Source organism: Mya arenaria, chromosome 6, assembly GCF_026914265.1.
Source record: "Mya arenaria isolate MELC-2E11 chromosome 6, ASM2691426v1".
Taxonomy (NCBI): domain Eukaryota; kingdom Metazoa; phylum Mollusca; class Bivalvia; order Myida; family Myidae; genus Mya; species Mya arenaria.
Genome location: NC_069127.1, coordinates 45,791,229 through 45,806,784, shown reverse-complemented (window position 1 = coordinate 45,806,784; position 15,556 = coordinate 45,791,229). Strand labels below are relative to the sequence as shown.

At 38.7% G+C, this 15,556-nt stretch overlaps 1 protein-coding gene and 1 long non-coding RNA gene across 11 annotated transcripts in view; both read right to left on the bottom strand.

The window, feature by feature from the left end:
- LOC128238309 (mitogen-activated protein kinase kinase kinase 15-like) overlaps positions 1 to 15,556 on the bottom strand; it is a 280,117-nt gene that overhangs the window by 174,167 nt on the left and 90,394 nt on the right. For all 10 annotated transcript variants that reach the window (XM_052954094.1, XM_052954098.1, XM_052954095.1 and 7 more), the window contains 2 exons: positions 14,744 to 14,815; positions 10,858 to 11,036 (listed from right to left, as the gene is read on the bottom strand). In XM_052954094.1, coding sequence (XP_052810054.1) covers positions 10,858 to 11,036; positions 14,744 to 14,815 — 251 coding nt within the window. The remainder of the gene's footprint in view (positions 1 to 10,857; positions 11,037 to 14,743; positions 14,816 to 15,556) is intronic.
- On the bottom strand, positions 1,135 to 7,944 carry LOC128238311 (uncharacterized). Its single transcript, XR_008261666.1, has 5 exons — positions 7,626 to 7,944; positions 6,977 to 7,204; positions 6,482 to 6,716; positions 1,618 to 1,852; positions 1,135 to 1,311 (listed from the first exon to the last, which is right to left on the bottom strand). It is a non-coding gene; the product is annotated as an uncharacterized LOC128238311 (long non-coding RNA).

Genomic DNA, 15,556 nt, shown 5'->3' with positions numbered 1-15,556 from the left:
CAAGTATGAGGTCCCTCGGTCAAAGCGTTCTCAAGTTATTGATCGGAAACCATTTGGTATTCCGACCGACCGACAGACAGACCGACAGACCGACCGACCGACCGACATGTGCAAAACAATATACCCCACTTTTTTCAAAAGGGGGCATAATAAAATTACATTTCTGGTATTTTATTTTTTGGTCAGAACCCCCTCACCCCCCAACAAAAAAAAGCTATGTCATATATAATGATGTATCCTTTTTCTTTTTGATAGTCAATATTTAAGCACATTTTAAGCACAACTTCACTTATACTTTGTTATTAAAAGCATGTTATAATAAAGCCTTTAATAAATTTCCACATTGAATTGCAGATGTTAATCTTAAGTATCCAGTTATTTTTTCTTGAGACGTTTGTTCCTAGTGAATGGCTCCTTCCCACTTGCAAGACACTGGTGGCAGATTGGTCTGACTGTTCCAAAGTTCCTCTGTAAATCTTGATTTTTTTCTGTTTCAGCAAGGTTTTCTGCACTGCCACAGTAAGAACAGATTGCCTCCAATGATGTTGTTACCCCTGAATTAAAGACATTTATACATCATAAATGTAGAATTACATTTGCATTTGCTTATAAATCTTTTGCATTAAACTGTGTTTTAATACCTTTAAAGGTTTTTTTTCTGTACAATTTATTGCTCAGAGATGGGGAACAATTTGAATAATCTTAGACCATCAGATGATTAAATTTGAAGGCAGTTTAAGTTTATCTGGTTTAAAAACAGACTTTTAAATAGTGTGCTTTATGATATGAGGTGTCATACAAAAAGTATGCCTTAAAGCATGAATTCTATTTCCGTGAGTTTAAAAAAATGAAGCCAATATGGTCCTATTTTCCTGTTTAAAATGGTCGAGGATGACAACAAAGGTACCTTTTTGTCATTACTTTAGAAGCCACCAGGCACCTTGCTAGAACCATGGACTTTTATGATACATAATAACTTGAGCAAGGCCTAAACAAACATAAGAAGGGGAAATGATTTCAAGTCTATGACTTAAACTAATCTGTCACAGGTATCCCTAAAAGAATGAAATGATTGAAATTGAGTACCCGAATAATATGTTGTCTCTATGGTAGAATGACAGTTCTGTCCTTTCCTAACCACTAAGATATCCTGGAGAGGGCTTACAGGGAAGAGGGTGTTTCCACATACATATAGTTGTTCCTCCATAACTCTTGTAAGCTTGTTCTGTTCGACAGCATTTAGCTTTTTGGCAGCAAAGACAACACGTCTCTTCCCACACTCACAGCATCGCAGGAAGCTTCAGACTTTGGCTGTTGATAAAATAACAAGAAGATTTTTATGTGCAGTTTTTAATGCAATCTCTCATCTTGTCTGGAGAGCTTAAACTAGACATAATCTCGCTACTAAGATAACAAAAATCAAATTTAATACAAATCCTTTGCCTTATCTTGAATCAATTCAGTTCATATATATAAAAAGAGCTTTAAAGTTGATGAATAAGAATAGTACTTTGAGTGTGAATTTTATTACTGGAACTAATTTATTTTTCAATATAAATATATAAGATTTTGGCAAACTGTAAATTTGATTCTTCAATGATTGTTTTACATACTTACCACCAACAAACATATGTTTAAGCTTTTTATCCCGGTCAGTCATCTCAGGCTTCAGAGATAGAGATGGACGTTGTTTGTCGTCGGTTTTGGTGCCATAAACTGCTGCAAATGGTTTGTAGTGGTTGTCCCCATCTGACACTGGGTCAGGCAAGAAATGGAGTCCTTCAAACACATCACCTGGTAGGCGTGGGGGGTTCAGAATGCAGTAAGGACAATTACCTTTGCATTTCTTCAGCTGAAATTTAATAGACATCTTGAAACTAATATTTTAATCTTCAAAACATACAATACAGAAATTTCCTTCTAGAAGTGTAGAACTTGAACAGATAGCTCCGTATACATACATTTAAGTTTGTATGAGGGGTTAAAATGTTAAATGATTATGGGGATTATGCAGAGTACAAGGTACATGATGTTACAAAAATGTTTAAGGTGTACAATACAACAAATACTATATAAGCAGGCACTAAAGTCTATTTCAAAACTACTTTAGAAAGCTCAATCACCAAGCAGTGAAAACAGATAATGCAGGAGATCCCAACCTGGAAGGAATACTGTCTGGCCATACTGTGTGATTCAAAGAATTTCTTCACCTTTTCTGAGGTCTCAAAGTTACCAATGTTTTTAGGGTCAAAGCTGCTATCAATAAGCTTAGCCATACTACAAAGCTGGTCCAATTCTGCATCTGAAGCCGGTGTGTGCACCTTAAGTGAGTCTTCTTTCAATTGGAGTCTTTTAAACCGTTCTGAGACGATGGTACATGTGTCAGCCATTGAAATCTGATATGCCTCTTTAAATGGTTTGTTTTTTTCTGCATAGTTTCGGATTGCCTTCAAATATGTCAAACGTTTAACCTGAAATTCAAAGCCTTCAGACATCGAAGACCGAGATAATGCCACATTCTGCAGACCGAGATTGAGAAGGGACATTATACGCTCAGCAGGGTTGTTATAGCTTTGGTTCGGTGCTGTTCGTACACAAACCAACAAATCTAGGTCCAAACTGATGAATTCAAGTAGACAGGCCATCTTGACTGACTTATAGGTTGTTCGATGATCTGGTCCTCCGTCTGTGTAGCGAAATAATATAAGTTGTTCAAGACTGATTCCATCCACAGTGTAATGTTCAATTATTATATTGCGATTTTCAGCTGCATGGCGCAGGGGACTGGATGCTTGAAAAACCTTATCTTTCACTGTTACATGGACGGTACCCTTGTAAAAGCTGTCCCTTGGATGATCTGGTATGGCTACAGAAAAGGCAACAGATGCTACTATACTAGCTAGATGGTAGTCGTGATCCAAGCATTGTAGTCCGGAACTGTTGTTTATTGTCAAGCCCCGATGATGAGCTCTTACACCAGTGGACACAGGCTTTCCTGGTTCGCCAACAGGGATGATTGCTTTGTCGTCTCGACATTGGAAGTGAGAATATTCCCTATATCTGACAGCCATATCTTTCATCATGTAGAACTGCAAATGGGGCATCTTCGTGTTGAGCTCTTAGAAGACGTTGTTGGACCGCATACTTTACGGTACATTGAATCGACGGGTGTAATTTAGTGCTGAAGCAGAAAACTGGTTTGACGGCATGAAATTGAGTCGTATCCAGGAAGCCGAGGGAGCTGGAGTGTTTAAAGGTAATCTTTCAAGGATCTTACTTCGTAAATCATCAACTGATATCGCAAGGGGCATGTAGGATGTTGAAGTGGCTCTTCTGTCATCCACCACAGTGTGTTCTTCTAAGTATTTTTCTAACTCAGCCCAAAAAGGGTCAAACTTTGGATCTGCTAGCCTACCATTATGTTTTCGCAGGTCTACTACCAATTCTTCGTCATCACAACTTGACAAGAACTTCAGGAATCGGTTATCAACGCCCTCACTGATTGCTTGTTCACTAGTGTATTCATAACCAGTTAGTTCAAAAAATACACTTCGCAGCTCACATGGTTTCAGAATAGTCCCATACTGCTTAAACAGGGATGATAACAGAGCCAAGTTGCCAATCCTGAAAATGTCTGCGTGGGGTTCTGGGGGCCGCTCAAGGCTCCCGATGGGTCCAGGGCAAAGCCCTGGTGGGGGGATAAGGGGGGCGAAGCCCCATGAAGCTTTCTGTATTTCAGGGATTCTAATACCCTTTTTTGCCTTAGAATAGTGTTCAAGGAGTACACCTTTCGGTTAAGTAGATATAATTATGTTCAACACGAGACATCCACAATCAGAACAATAATAAGGAATCTTAGCAGTGAAGTTTAACACCTTTGTCTTTAAACAGTAAAATTTACTTTTTTTTTTACCTGAAGTCACAGGCATTAGACATGTACCTGACATTTTGTTTCAGTTGTCCACTTCCCATAAAACTCAACTGGCTATGATCAAATGCCTGTGTATGAACAGTCTACACTGTGGGATGTTTGATTTATAATAATGAACAACATATCAATTATCATGCTTGCAAATGTTTATTGTCAGGTAAAAGTGGTATTTATTCAATTCCATTTTCTGCACATTTGATGAGAATATAATGTTATTAATTATTATATATATTATTCCAAGTAATATCCAAACGGGACTTAAATGCTTTGGCAGCGTAGCCGTTGTGGACATGGTGGACATTGACGTATTCTAGTCCCCAAGCCAGATTTTTTCCCCTCATGGTGTTACATGAGTCCAGTAGCACACTTAAACTAGATTGTCCCATGGCAGTTCAAGTCTCTCAAACAGGCTTTCAAATTCTATGAAAATTGATTTAGAATCAGCCCTTGTGATTTTTAAGGAGGCCAAATATCTCAACACTATTTCTTTCTCTATAGCAGAAAAATAGCTGCAACAGTTTTCTCATTGTTTGTGTTTGTTGACTTGTCTTAGTTGAAACAAAACCGAGATCCATTAGCTCCTCCACATGTTCATCATTGAAATGGCTAGCCACTCCGTAAGTCATCTTGTATGATGCTGTACACCTTTGAAGTTTTATGTCGCTGAGAGCTTTTGTATCTTTGGCAAGTGTGTTAAGTAAGACACACTACTGTGGTGCCAGGGAGCATGTTCAGCCATAAATCCAAGTATCATGGCCTCTGGATTGAATTGTCAGTCACTGGACGCACTGGCTGAGGTCTTTCATCCCTGACTTTTGTAACCATCAACCTACCTGGATGGGGAAATACAAATTACAACAATAGAATTTAAATCTCACTCAAACTGGGTCCTCAAGAAGTTTTGTTGAACTGTCTCAAATAGAAAATAAAATGACTGCCTCTACGTAATATATATTACTACTACAAAATATTTATTCATGTTTGTTTTTTTAAATTTGAACCAAACCAATTTTCATTTGAACCTCCCATTATGGTCAACAGCCACTTCTTATTGAGAACAATGCTTCAAACATTATGAGAAAAATAAAGAAACAGCGTAAACTTCAATCGGCCAAATAAAAATCCATTATTATGACACAATCCGAATCGGGATGTCCGAAATAATGCTACATGCGAAAAATTCATTCTCAGTTTGATCACGTTCTATTAACTTAAAAAGAAACGTTTCGGAAATTGCTCTTCAAAAATAAATGGCAAATATACCCTTAAAATCGACGAATCGATGTTTTTAGAAGTTGGTGGTGGTCGTTTTTTTCCAATTTTCCAATACCTGTTTATTCGTCGTCTGTCATATCCGGATACGACCTTCCGGATACTGTCTTCTAGTCCCATCGGTAATTTCCGTAATCACCGGATGTTATCTTAACCAATCATATAGCTCGATTACCAAGACATAAATAGGTTCGTTAATTTCCGGCTTTACACTTCCGGAAAACTCAACCTTTCGTACCCATATTGTTCGAACTGAGCTTGAATCGCTCCCTGTACCCCTCCCCCCTAGAAAAAAACTCAACGGATTTACATTAATCTCAAAATCGATCCGTGAGGCCTTAAATCCGGAATTCCGGATTAATCCGGAATTTTATCATCCCTGTCAAAGAAGTCCCTTCTGAGAGCTCTAGTTGAAAACTTTGGCAACTTATCTTTTATATCCGCAATAATGGAAATTTCTGCCTCAGTATTTGGTATATCTGGTAATTTCCAAACCCATGCACCAGTCCCAATTAAGTTTCCAAACCTCACAGTGAACATTGATACTCTAAAGCTGAACTGTTTCTCAATACCTATTCTCCATCTTCTTTTCTCTTGAGCTTCTTTTGGTTCAAATTCTGCCAGATATACCGGTTCGTAAAATGACGATTCTTGCAGTTTTGACACCACAGCAGCGTACTGAGCAGGTACACACGTTTGGGAGGTGTTAGCTTGTTAAATAGATTAACAACTAGTATGAAAGGAAGCAAGCAATAATTATATTGTCGTGATAAAGAAAGTGACATAAATAAAAGCAGTTTTTTGAAAGTTGAAATAGTACATTTTCCACAAAAAAACATCAAATACTGTATAAGCAGGCACTAAAGTCTATTTCTAAACTACTTTAGAAAGCTCAATCACCAAGCAGTGAAAACAGATAATGCAACCTGTTGCATTTAAATAAATATTTTAGGAATTAGTCTCAGAACATTTTCAGTCAATATAATCTGTCTAAAAAGTTATTTTATAGCATTGTAAAGATACTAAAACGTAATGACAATGTGTCTGAGTTTATCCAAAATCTCTGATACATGTGGGTAAGTTGTCGATAACAGAACTTGAGCAGAACAAGTCAGTACTGGTTTATAATCCAGTAACATTGAGTACTAAGTTAATCAACATCAACATATTAAAATGGAAACTTGTTGACAACTTGCATTAAACAAAATCAATCAAGAAATACCCAAGTTTGTCTTATTTAACACAGTTCTTGACGAGTTACCACTCTTATATGCATACCTTCAATTACAGTAAGACCCCAATTGTCAGCCACTGATCGCACTGGGGTTGAGGAGTAGTGATTCCTTTGTGTCCTCTCCAGTTGATCAGCCAGAGATTTATGATAGTACTCCATGGCAGACAGAAGTTCGGACACGCTATCTTTGAAGGCAGAAAAACTCCTGTTCAACCACCAAGGCAGCATAAAAACTTTAGCCAGTGCGTTGGATTTTTTGGCAAGTTCTTCAGATGAAATCTGTCGAAAATATTAAATATAATATATATTAAAAGCAAGTTTTAAAAATCCTAAAAACTAAAAGAATTTCCCTTTTTCAACAGATACTAAATATCAGATGACGAAATATTTTTTAATATCTTTGCTTTGAGAAAAATCAGTAGAGTCACTTATTAGAGTTCCTCATTTGTTTTAAACAAAACAATGTGAAACATTTTGCAACTGCAAAGAAATCTACATATAAACATGAATATAAAATACTAAAGTGATTTTTGTTTTACCTGTAGAGGTTTCTTGTGTTGTGATCTCCAATCCCTGAACCCATGAAACTTCCATACTTTGGGTATATTTATGCACCTTTTTTCAAACCTCTCAATGAATGGGTCCAAGAACCAACAGACATCAGTTAGAGTGTTGATAATCAGAATGCCAACATCTTTCTGTTTTTCGCCTCATGGTGCCTCAGGATTTCGTTATAAAGTTTCTCCTTTCTGTTCTTAGGATCGTCCCTGAAAAGTAATTGACATTTCAAAATACTAATATTTTTTAAACATTTAAAAATTTGATTAGATGATCCATTAAACATTATTTTCATACTTTCAACTACTTCAAGATTTACACATTTCAGTTTCTCAGGGTTAAAATAGAATATTAGTACAATGTGGCTTAAACATATGTTAGTTTGATACCCCAGTGGTTTCAAATTTGTGTTTAATCTTCAAGCCAAATTAAAATGCAAAAATAGCAGGACACAATGCAATTCACAGCGGACAGCCAATTTATGGACAGCACACGTGCCATGTAGACAAAACAAATATTTGTAACAAGTAAAACTCATTGAGGCATTAATTTTGTAGTTGAGTCTATTAGCTCGTAACTTCATTTCCTTTTTATATTAAAAAAAGATGTTCATGTGGGATGAATTCTTACTTTTTTTCTGGAAGCCAGTCATACTTTTTTACTCTGTTCACATTCATCAGGACATCAAACGCTGAATTGCTGCCTTGAGCTTTTGCCGAGACTTCTGTAGTCTGGGATTCAACTAAGATTTCTATGTACTTCACAGAAAAATCAGAACACACCCCCGTTGGCATTCCCAGAGGCAGATCAATCAGTGTTGCCCCTTCGTTGGGATAACCCGTACATTTCTTAACCAGAAAGTTCTGTTCCACATTCTCCGATACTAGTTCACCAATCGTCTCATAAATGACACAGTTTACAAAAGAACTTTTTATCTGCTTATTACCTTCTGTACAACGTATGTTAACCCACCACCAACTAGTGGGGGCAGCCATTTTATTAATGACGATGCAAATCAGGTGTTAAAACCCGGTACCAGGTATCAATATCGGGGAAAGCCGGTTATCACCTTTTATGATACCCAATTATATTGATACCGGGTTTTTCAAAGTATGCATTGGTTTTCAATAGGAAAAACTCACAGACTGTGTCATAACATGTACATGGATTTATCATCTGATGATAACCTACAACATAATCTTGTATCGGAAAGTGTTATCGGGTACCGGGCCATACAAGCTACCGTATACCGGGTTTTAGCACCTTCAAATCCGATGAAGGTTTTTCATTGGTTTAAACATTTTCAGATATATTGACACGAACAATTTTCACAGCTATTTCGACGCCCGCTGCTTTTAATGATTTGCCGCGATAAAGTTTCATCGGCGGAAAAACCTGAAATCACAATTTTATTTTTATTTGAAAAATGAGTTTCTTTGGGCGGCGGTGTTCGTAAAACATAGAATCAAATAAAAAAGGCCCGGCTTTCTTTTTGTAAAAAAAATTATGAGGGGGTAATAAAGTTAAACAGACACTCCAGACTGGATCTCTCAGCTGGATGACACCGGATATTTCTGCCACAATTCAGTTTATTATACACAAGAACATCAATTGTCGGCTTTTTAATCCAGATGGGTCTTTTATATGATAGGGGTAATAAAATTTAGATCGATTCCAGCATTTTATTACCCTTTGATTTAATGCAATTATGACATTTCAAAGAAATGGTACAATTCAATCTTGGAAATGCATTTACAGATGAAATAAAATAATTTTATATTTCATCATTGACACCATTTATTAGATAATTTAATTATCTATAAAAAATGTATTCACATAACAAGAGCTGTCACAGTATGTGACGAATGCCCCCGAATGTAACATTGACCTACGAACAAGGTCAGTACATGAAAAGTTGATCTTGCCTTTATGTGTCAAATACATATGGCAAGTTATTTTAAATTGCCTCTGAACATAAAAAAATACCACCCATACTTGACAACCTACACTGTTATGTCCTTATATTCAGAATTCCCTTGTGAATAAACACTTCTTTCACCTTGTCTTCGTATGTGGAACACATGAAGCAAGTGATTTTAAAATCTGTCCATACAAGGGAAAGTCCATACAAGGGAAAGTAACAGCCCTGACGCGACAACCTATGCTCTATGTCCTTATATGCAGCACTCCATTGTGAATAAACACTAAGTGTGACCTTGACCTTTGAGGTAGGGACACGGGTCTTGCACGCGACACGTCGTCTTGGTATGTGGAACACATGTGTCAAGTTTTTTTAAAATCTGTCCATACAAGAGAAAGTTACAGCCCGGACACGACAACCTATACTCTATGTCCTTATATGCAGCACTCCATTGTGAATAAACACTATGTGTGACCTTGACCTTTGAGGCAGGGACACGGGTCTTGCACACGACACGTCGTCATGGTATGTGGAACACATGTAGCAAGTTATTTTAAAATCTGTCCATACAAGAGAAAGTAACAGCCCGGACACGACAACCTATACTCTATGTCCTTATATGCAGCACTCCATTGTGAATAAACACTAAGTGTGACCTTGACCTTTGAGGTAGGGACACGGGTCTTGCAGGCGACACGTCGTCTTGGTATGTGGAACACATGTGGCAAGTTATTTTAAAATCTGTCCATACAAGGGAAAGTTACAGCCCGGACACGACAACCTGTACTCTATGTCGTTATATGCAGCACTCCATTGTAAATAAACACTAAGTGTGACCTTGACCTTTGAGGTAGGGACAGGGGTCTTGCACGCGACACGTCGTCTTGGTATGTGGAACACATGTGGCAAGTTATTTTAAAATCTGTCCATACAAGGGAAAGTTACAGCCCGGACACGACAACCTGTACTCTATGTCCTTATATGCAGCACTCCATTGTGAATAAACACTAAGTGTGACCTTGACCTTTGAGGCAGGGACACGGGTCTTGCACGCGACACGTCGTCTTGGTATGTGGTACACATGTGGCAAGTTATTTTAAAATCTGTCCATACAAGAGAAAGTTACAGCCCGGACACGACAACCTATACTCTATGTCCTTATATGCAGCACTCCATTGTGAATAAACACTAAGTGTGACCTTGACCTTTGAGGTAGGGACACGAGTCTTGCACGCCACACGTCGTCTTGGTATGTGGAACACATGTGGCAAGTTATTTTAAAATCTGTCCATACAAGGGAAAGTTACAGAGCCGGACGGAAGACGAACGGACGGACGGACGGTGCGATTTTAATATGCCCACCTTCGGGGGCATAAAAAAGATTTGGAAACAATTATTTGGAGTAATATTGATTTTAAGGTCATACTGTTGTATTCATTTGCTTATTTTCAAATATCCTGAAAAGTACCTATACAGATAAGGACTGCTTATCAGTAAGATGGCTATTGACTGGGAGGTGTAATCTGGCCACTTGTCTATGTGCTAAAGGGATAAGAGAAGAAGATGATTATAACCATTTGTTGACGCTGATCGAGAAACGACGGACGACAGACGCTGGACATAGACCGATCACAATAGCTCACCTTGAGAACTTTGTGCTCAGGTGAGCTAAAAACACTGGTCTGGTTTGTCCATGTGGCTGCATTTCATTTGATCAAGGGCACATACATCAACAGTAAACAAGGATGATATATCAGGCATGAAAATATATTAAGGTAATATGTGTTTTTAAAATGGGAAAATTCCATCTTAAACTGAGGAATTAGTGTGTATTATGCCACAGACCGTCGTCAAACAAACCCACCTTTGTTAGCATGAATAAAACAATGAAACAAATTTAAACGACCCAACAAAATATTTCTTAAAACCATTTCAACTTACAACTGCCTCTGTGTCTCTGAAGAGAAGAAAATGTGAAAGTCGTCAGCGTTTTCTGTGACATAGAGGAATACGGCTCGGACATCTCGTTTGTAAAGACTAACACCCTTGATGTGGTGGGCAGGAAACAGCCATTCGTGCTGCAGCTTACCCTTTCGACACACGTTGTACACATGTACATTCTGAATGTAGTAAATCAATCAGGGGTAGCTTGAAATCATTAGAAAGATACCTGTTCTTTTTAATTTTCGATTTTAGCAAATATCCTTCTATTGAGACCGACGTGTATTATATAAAGACACTAGAACTCCGCGAGTCGGATGTGTCGCCTGACGAATTATTTACTGTCGACATTATAGCTGTTAGATTGGCATTTTAGTTTCATTGAATTTGGCCAGGTAGTTTCAGAGGAGATGTTCTTTAAGCAATTGTTGACGGACGGAAGACGGACAAAGACCGATCACAATAGCTCACCTTGAGCACTTTGTAAAAGGTAAGATTAAACATGAAAATTAACAAAGGGCAATAACTCTAATATGGAAGCAAGAGATACAGTTTTTGAGCACTGTGATCCCCTTCAATAGGATCTATCTATCTATAAAGTTTCAAGTTGATAACTCTTCTAGTTTTCGAGAAAGGCCCCAAATTTAAGCTTGAAAATTAACAAAGGGCAATAACTCTAAACATATAGATGCAAGAGTTACGGTTTTTGTGCACTGCAGTTTCCCTCAATCAGATATACCTACGGAATAAGTTTCAGGTTGATACCTCCTATAGTTTACGAGATATGCCACCGACAAAACCTAAGCAAGAAAATTAACAAAGGGCAATAACTCTAAAAATATGGCAGCAAGAGTTACGGTTCTTGTGCACTGCATTTGCCCTCAATGAGATCTATCTAGCTATGAAGTTTCAAGTTGATACCTCTTATATTCTTCAAGATATGCCCCGGACAAAACTTTAAGCATGGAAATTAACAAAGGGCAATAACTTTAAAACTAAGAAAGCAAGAGATACTGTTATTGTGCACTGCACTTGCCCTCCATGAGATCTATCTACATATGAAGTTTCAAGTTGATAACTCTTATATTCTACAAGATATGCCCCAGACAAAACTTTAAGCATGAAAAATAACAAAGGGCAATTACTCTAAAAATATGGAAGCTAGAGTAACAGTTCTTGTGCACTGCACTTGCCCTCAATTAGATCTATCTACATATGAAATTTCAAGTTGATACCACTAATAGTTTAGGTGATATACCCCGGACAAGCGAAAATGGGACGCGGACGCCGCCGCCGACGCTGCCACCGCCGCCGCTGCTGTGGCGCCACCGCCGCCGCCACGGACGCCGCCGACAAAAGTAACCCCTATATGTCGTCTTTTCAGGCGACACAAAAACCATCTGTATCATGTATATTTACCTGTTCATTTGGCTCAGTTCACTAAGTTTCCAACTTAGTAATGCTGTATTTATTTACTCTAGTTATCACCACCTGCATAACAGGCAAACCTGGATACCACCTGCATTACAGCCTTATCCAGATACCAAATGTATTACATTCAGCCTTACCTTGATTCTACCAGAATTACCACTTTACCTTCATACCACCAGTATAACAGCCTAACGAGATACAACCTGCATGAGCCTCACCTTCACACCACCTGCATTACAGCTTTACCTTGATACCACCTGCATTACAGCTTAACCTTGATACCACCTGCATAACAGCCTATCGAGATACCACCTGCATTAGCCTCACCTTCACACCACCTGCATTACAGCTTTACCTTCATACCACCAGCAAAACAGCCTAACAAGATACCACCTGCATTAGCCTCACCTTCACACCACCTGCATTACAGCTTTACCTGGATACCACCTGCATTACAGCCTTATCCAGATACCAAATGTATTACATACAGCCTTACCTTGATACTACCAGGATTACCACTTTACCTTCATATCACCAGCATAACAGCCTAACAAGATACCACCTGCATTGGCCTCACCTTCACACCACCTGCATTACAGCTTAACCTTGATACCACATGCATTAAAGCATTACCTTGAACCCACCTGCATTACAGCATTACTTTATTACCACCTGCATTGCAACATTACCTTATAACCAAATGCATTACAGCCTAACACTTGATACCACCAGTGTTTACAGCCTAATTTTTATACTGACAGCATAGAATCCTAACCTAGATACTAATTGCATTACAATCTTACCCTTGGTACCATCAGCACTGCAGCAGACCCTTGATACCACCTGCATTATAGCCTAACTTTGACCTACCTGCATCACAGCGTCACCTTGATACAAAATGCTTTACAGCCTAACCCTTGATACTACCTGCATCAGAGTCTAACCTTGATATCACCAGCATTGCATCCTAACCTTGTGTCCACCTGCATTGCATCCTAGCCTTGATATTAACAGCATTGCATCCTTACTTTCTGATCACCTGTACAGACTTATTATTGATACCATCAGTATTGCAGACTAACCATTGATACTACCTGCATTACAGCCTAACCTTGATACAACGTGCATTACAGCCTAACCTTGATACCACGTGCATTACAGCCTAACTTTGCCACCAAATGCACTACAGCCTAATCTTGATACCACCTGCATTAAAGCCTTACATTGATACCACCTGCATTACAACCTTACATTGATACCACCTGCATTACAGCATTGCATCCTTACTTTCTGATCACCTGCAGTACACCCTAATTGTTGATACCATCAGTATTGCAGCCTAACCATCGATACCACCTGCATAACAGCCTAACCTTGATACCACCTGCATTACAGCCTAAATTTGCCACCAAATGCATTACAGCCTAACCTTGATACCTACTGCATTACAGCCTTACATTGATACCGCCTGCATTATAGGCTAACCCTTGATACCACCAGCATTACAGCCTAGCCTTGATATCACCTGCATTACAGCCTAACCTTGATACCACCTGTATTACAGCCTCACCTTGATACAACCTGCATTACAGCCTTACATTGATACCACCTGCATCACAGCCTAACCTTGATACAACCTGCATTACAGCCTTACATTGATACCACCTGTATTACAGCTTAACCTTGATACCACCAGCATTACAGCCTAGCCTTGACATCACCTGCATCACAGCCTCACCTTGATACAACCTGCATTACAGCCTTACATTGATACCGCCTGCATTATAGGCTAACCCTTGATACCACCAGCATTACAGCCTAGCCTTGATATCACCTGCATTACAGCCTAACCTTGATACCACCTGTATTACAGCCTCACCTTGATACAACCTGCATTACAGCCTTACATTGATACCACCTGCATCACAGCTTTACCTTGATACAACCTGCATTACAGCCTTACATTGATACCACCTGCATCACAGCTTAACCTTGATACCACTTGCATTACAGCCTTACATCGATACCACCTGCATTACAGCCTAACCTTGATACCACCTTCATTACAGCTTAACACTGATACCACCTGCATTACAGCCTGACATTGATACAATCAGCATTACAGCTTAACCTTGATACCACCAGCATTGCAGCCTTACCTTGTGGCAACCTAAATTGCATCCTTATCTTGATACCACGTGCATTACAACCTACCCATGATATCACCTGCATTACATGCTAACCTTGCTACCTCCTGCATTACAACCTACCCTTGCTAACACCTGAATTTCAGCCTTATCTTGCTTTCACCTGCATTACAGCTTAACCTTGATACCACAATTTTTTCTTGCTTCCACCTGCATTACAGTCTTATGTTTATCACACCTCAATAGTCTAACCTTGCTACCACCTGCATTAAAGCCTTATATTGCTTTCATTTGAATTAAAGCCATACCTTGCTGTCTTCATCTTGATTCACCTGGAGGTAGCTGGGTACAAACACTTTAGTGGGCTCAAGGATCAGCACCTGAAACACCACAATCACAGAGCTCTACTCATTGGTACATCTTTGCATAAAAAAGAAACTGAACTTGAATTTTGTCTATTTCATGAAAAACGAGCTGTCACAGTATGTGACAAATGCCCCCAAATGTGACAATGACCTATGGACAAGGTCAGTACATGAAAAGTTAAAGATCAAACACTGACCTTTGATGTATGCATGTAAATCTTGCATACCACACACAATCTTTATATGCCAAACACTTGAGCCAAGTTTTGTTGTAAATCTGTCATATACATGACAAAATTACAGCCCGGTTATGACATATATGTGCATATATGCAGCATTTCATTATAATACAAGAAATGCCACAATGCGACGAAACCAGGTTTTCAATGATTTACAGAAGGACTTCAGCCTGTATCTGTTTTTCTATTTTTAGTAACAGTGACCTTGACCATAGGGACCCCAAACACAATCACATAAAAGGTATCCATAAACTCTTCCTTTATACCAAGTTGGGTCAAGATATGTCAACCCTAACTAAAGTCATTCAGTTTGAACTGTTTTTCTATTTTTAGTAACAGTGACTTTGACTCTAGGGACCCCAAATGCAATCCAATTAAAGGTATCCATAAACTCTTCCAATAGACCAAGTTTGGTAGAGATATGTCAACCCTAACTAAAGTTTTTCAGTTTCAACCGTTTTTCTATTTTTAGTAACAGTGACCTTGACATTAACCCTAGGGACCCAAATTGCAATCC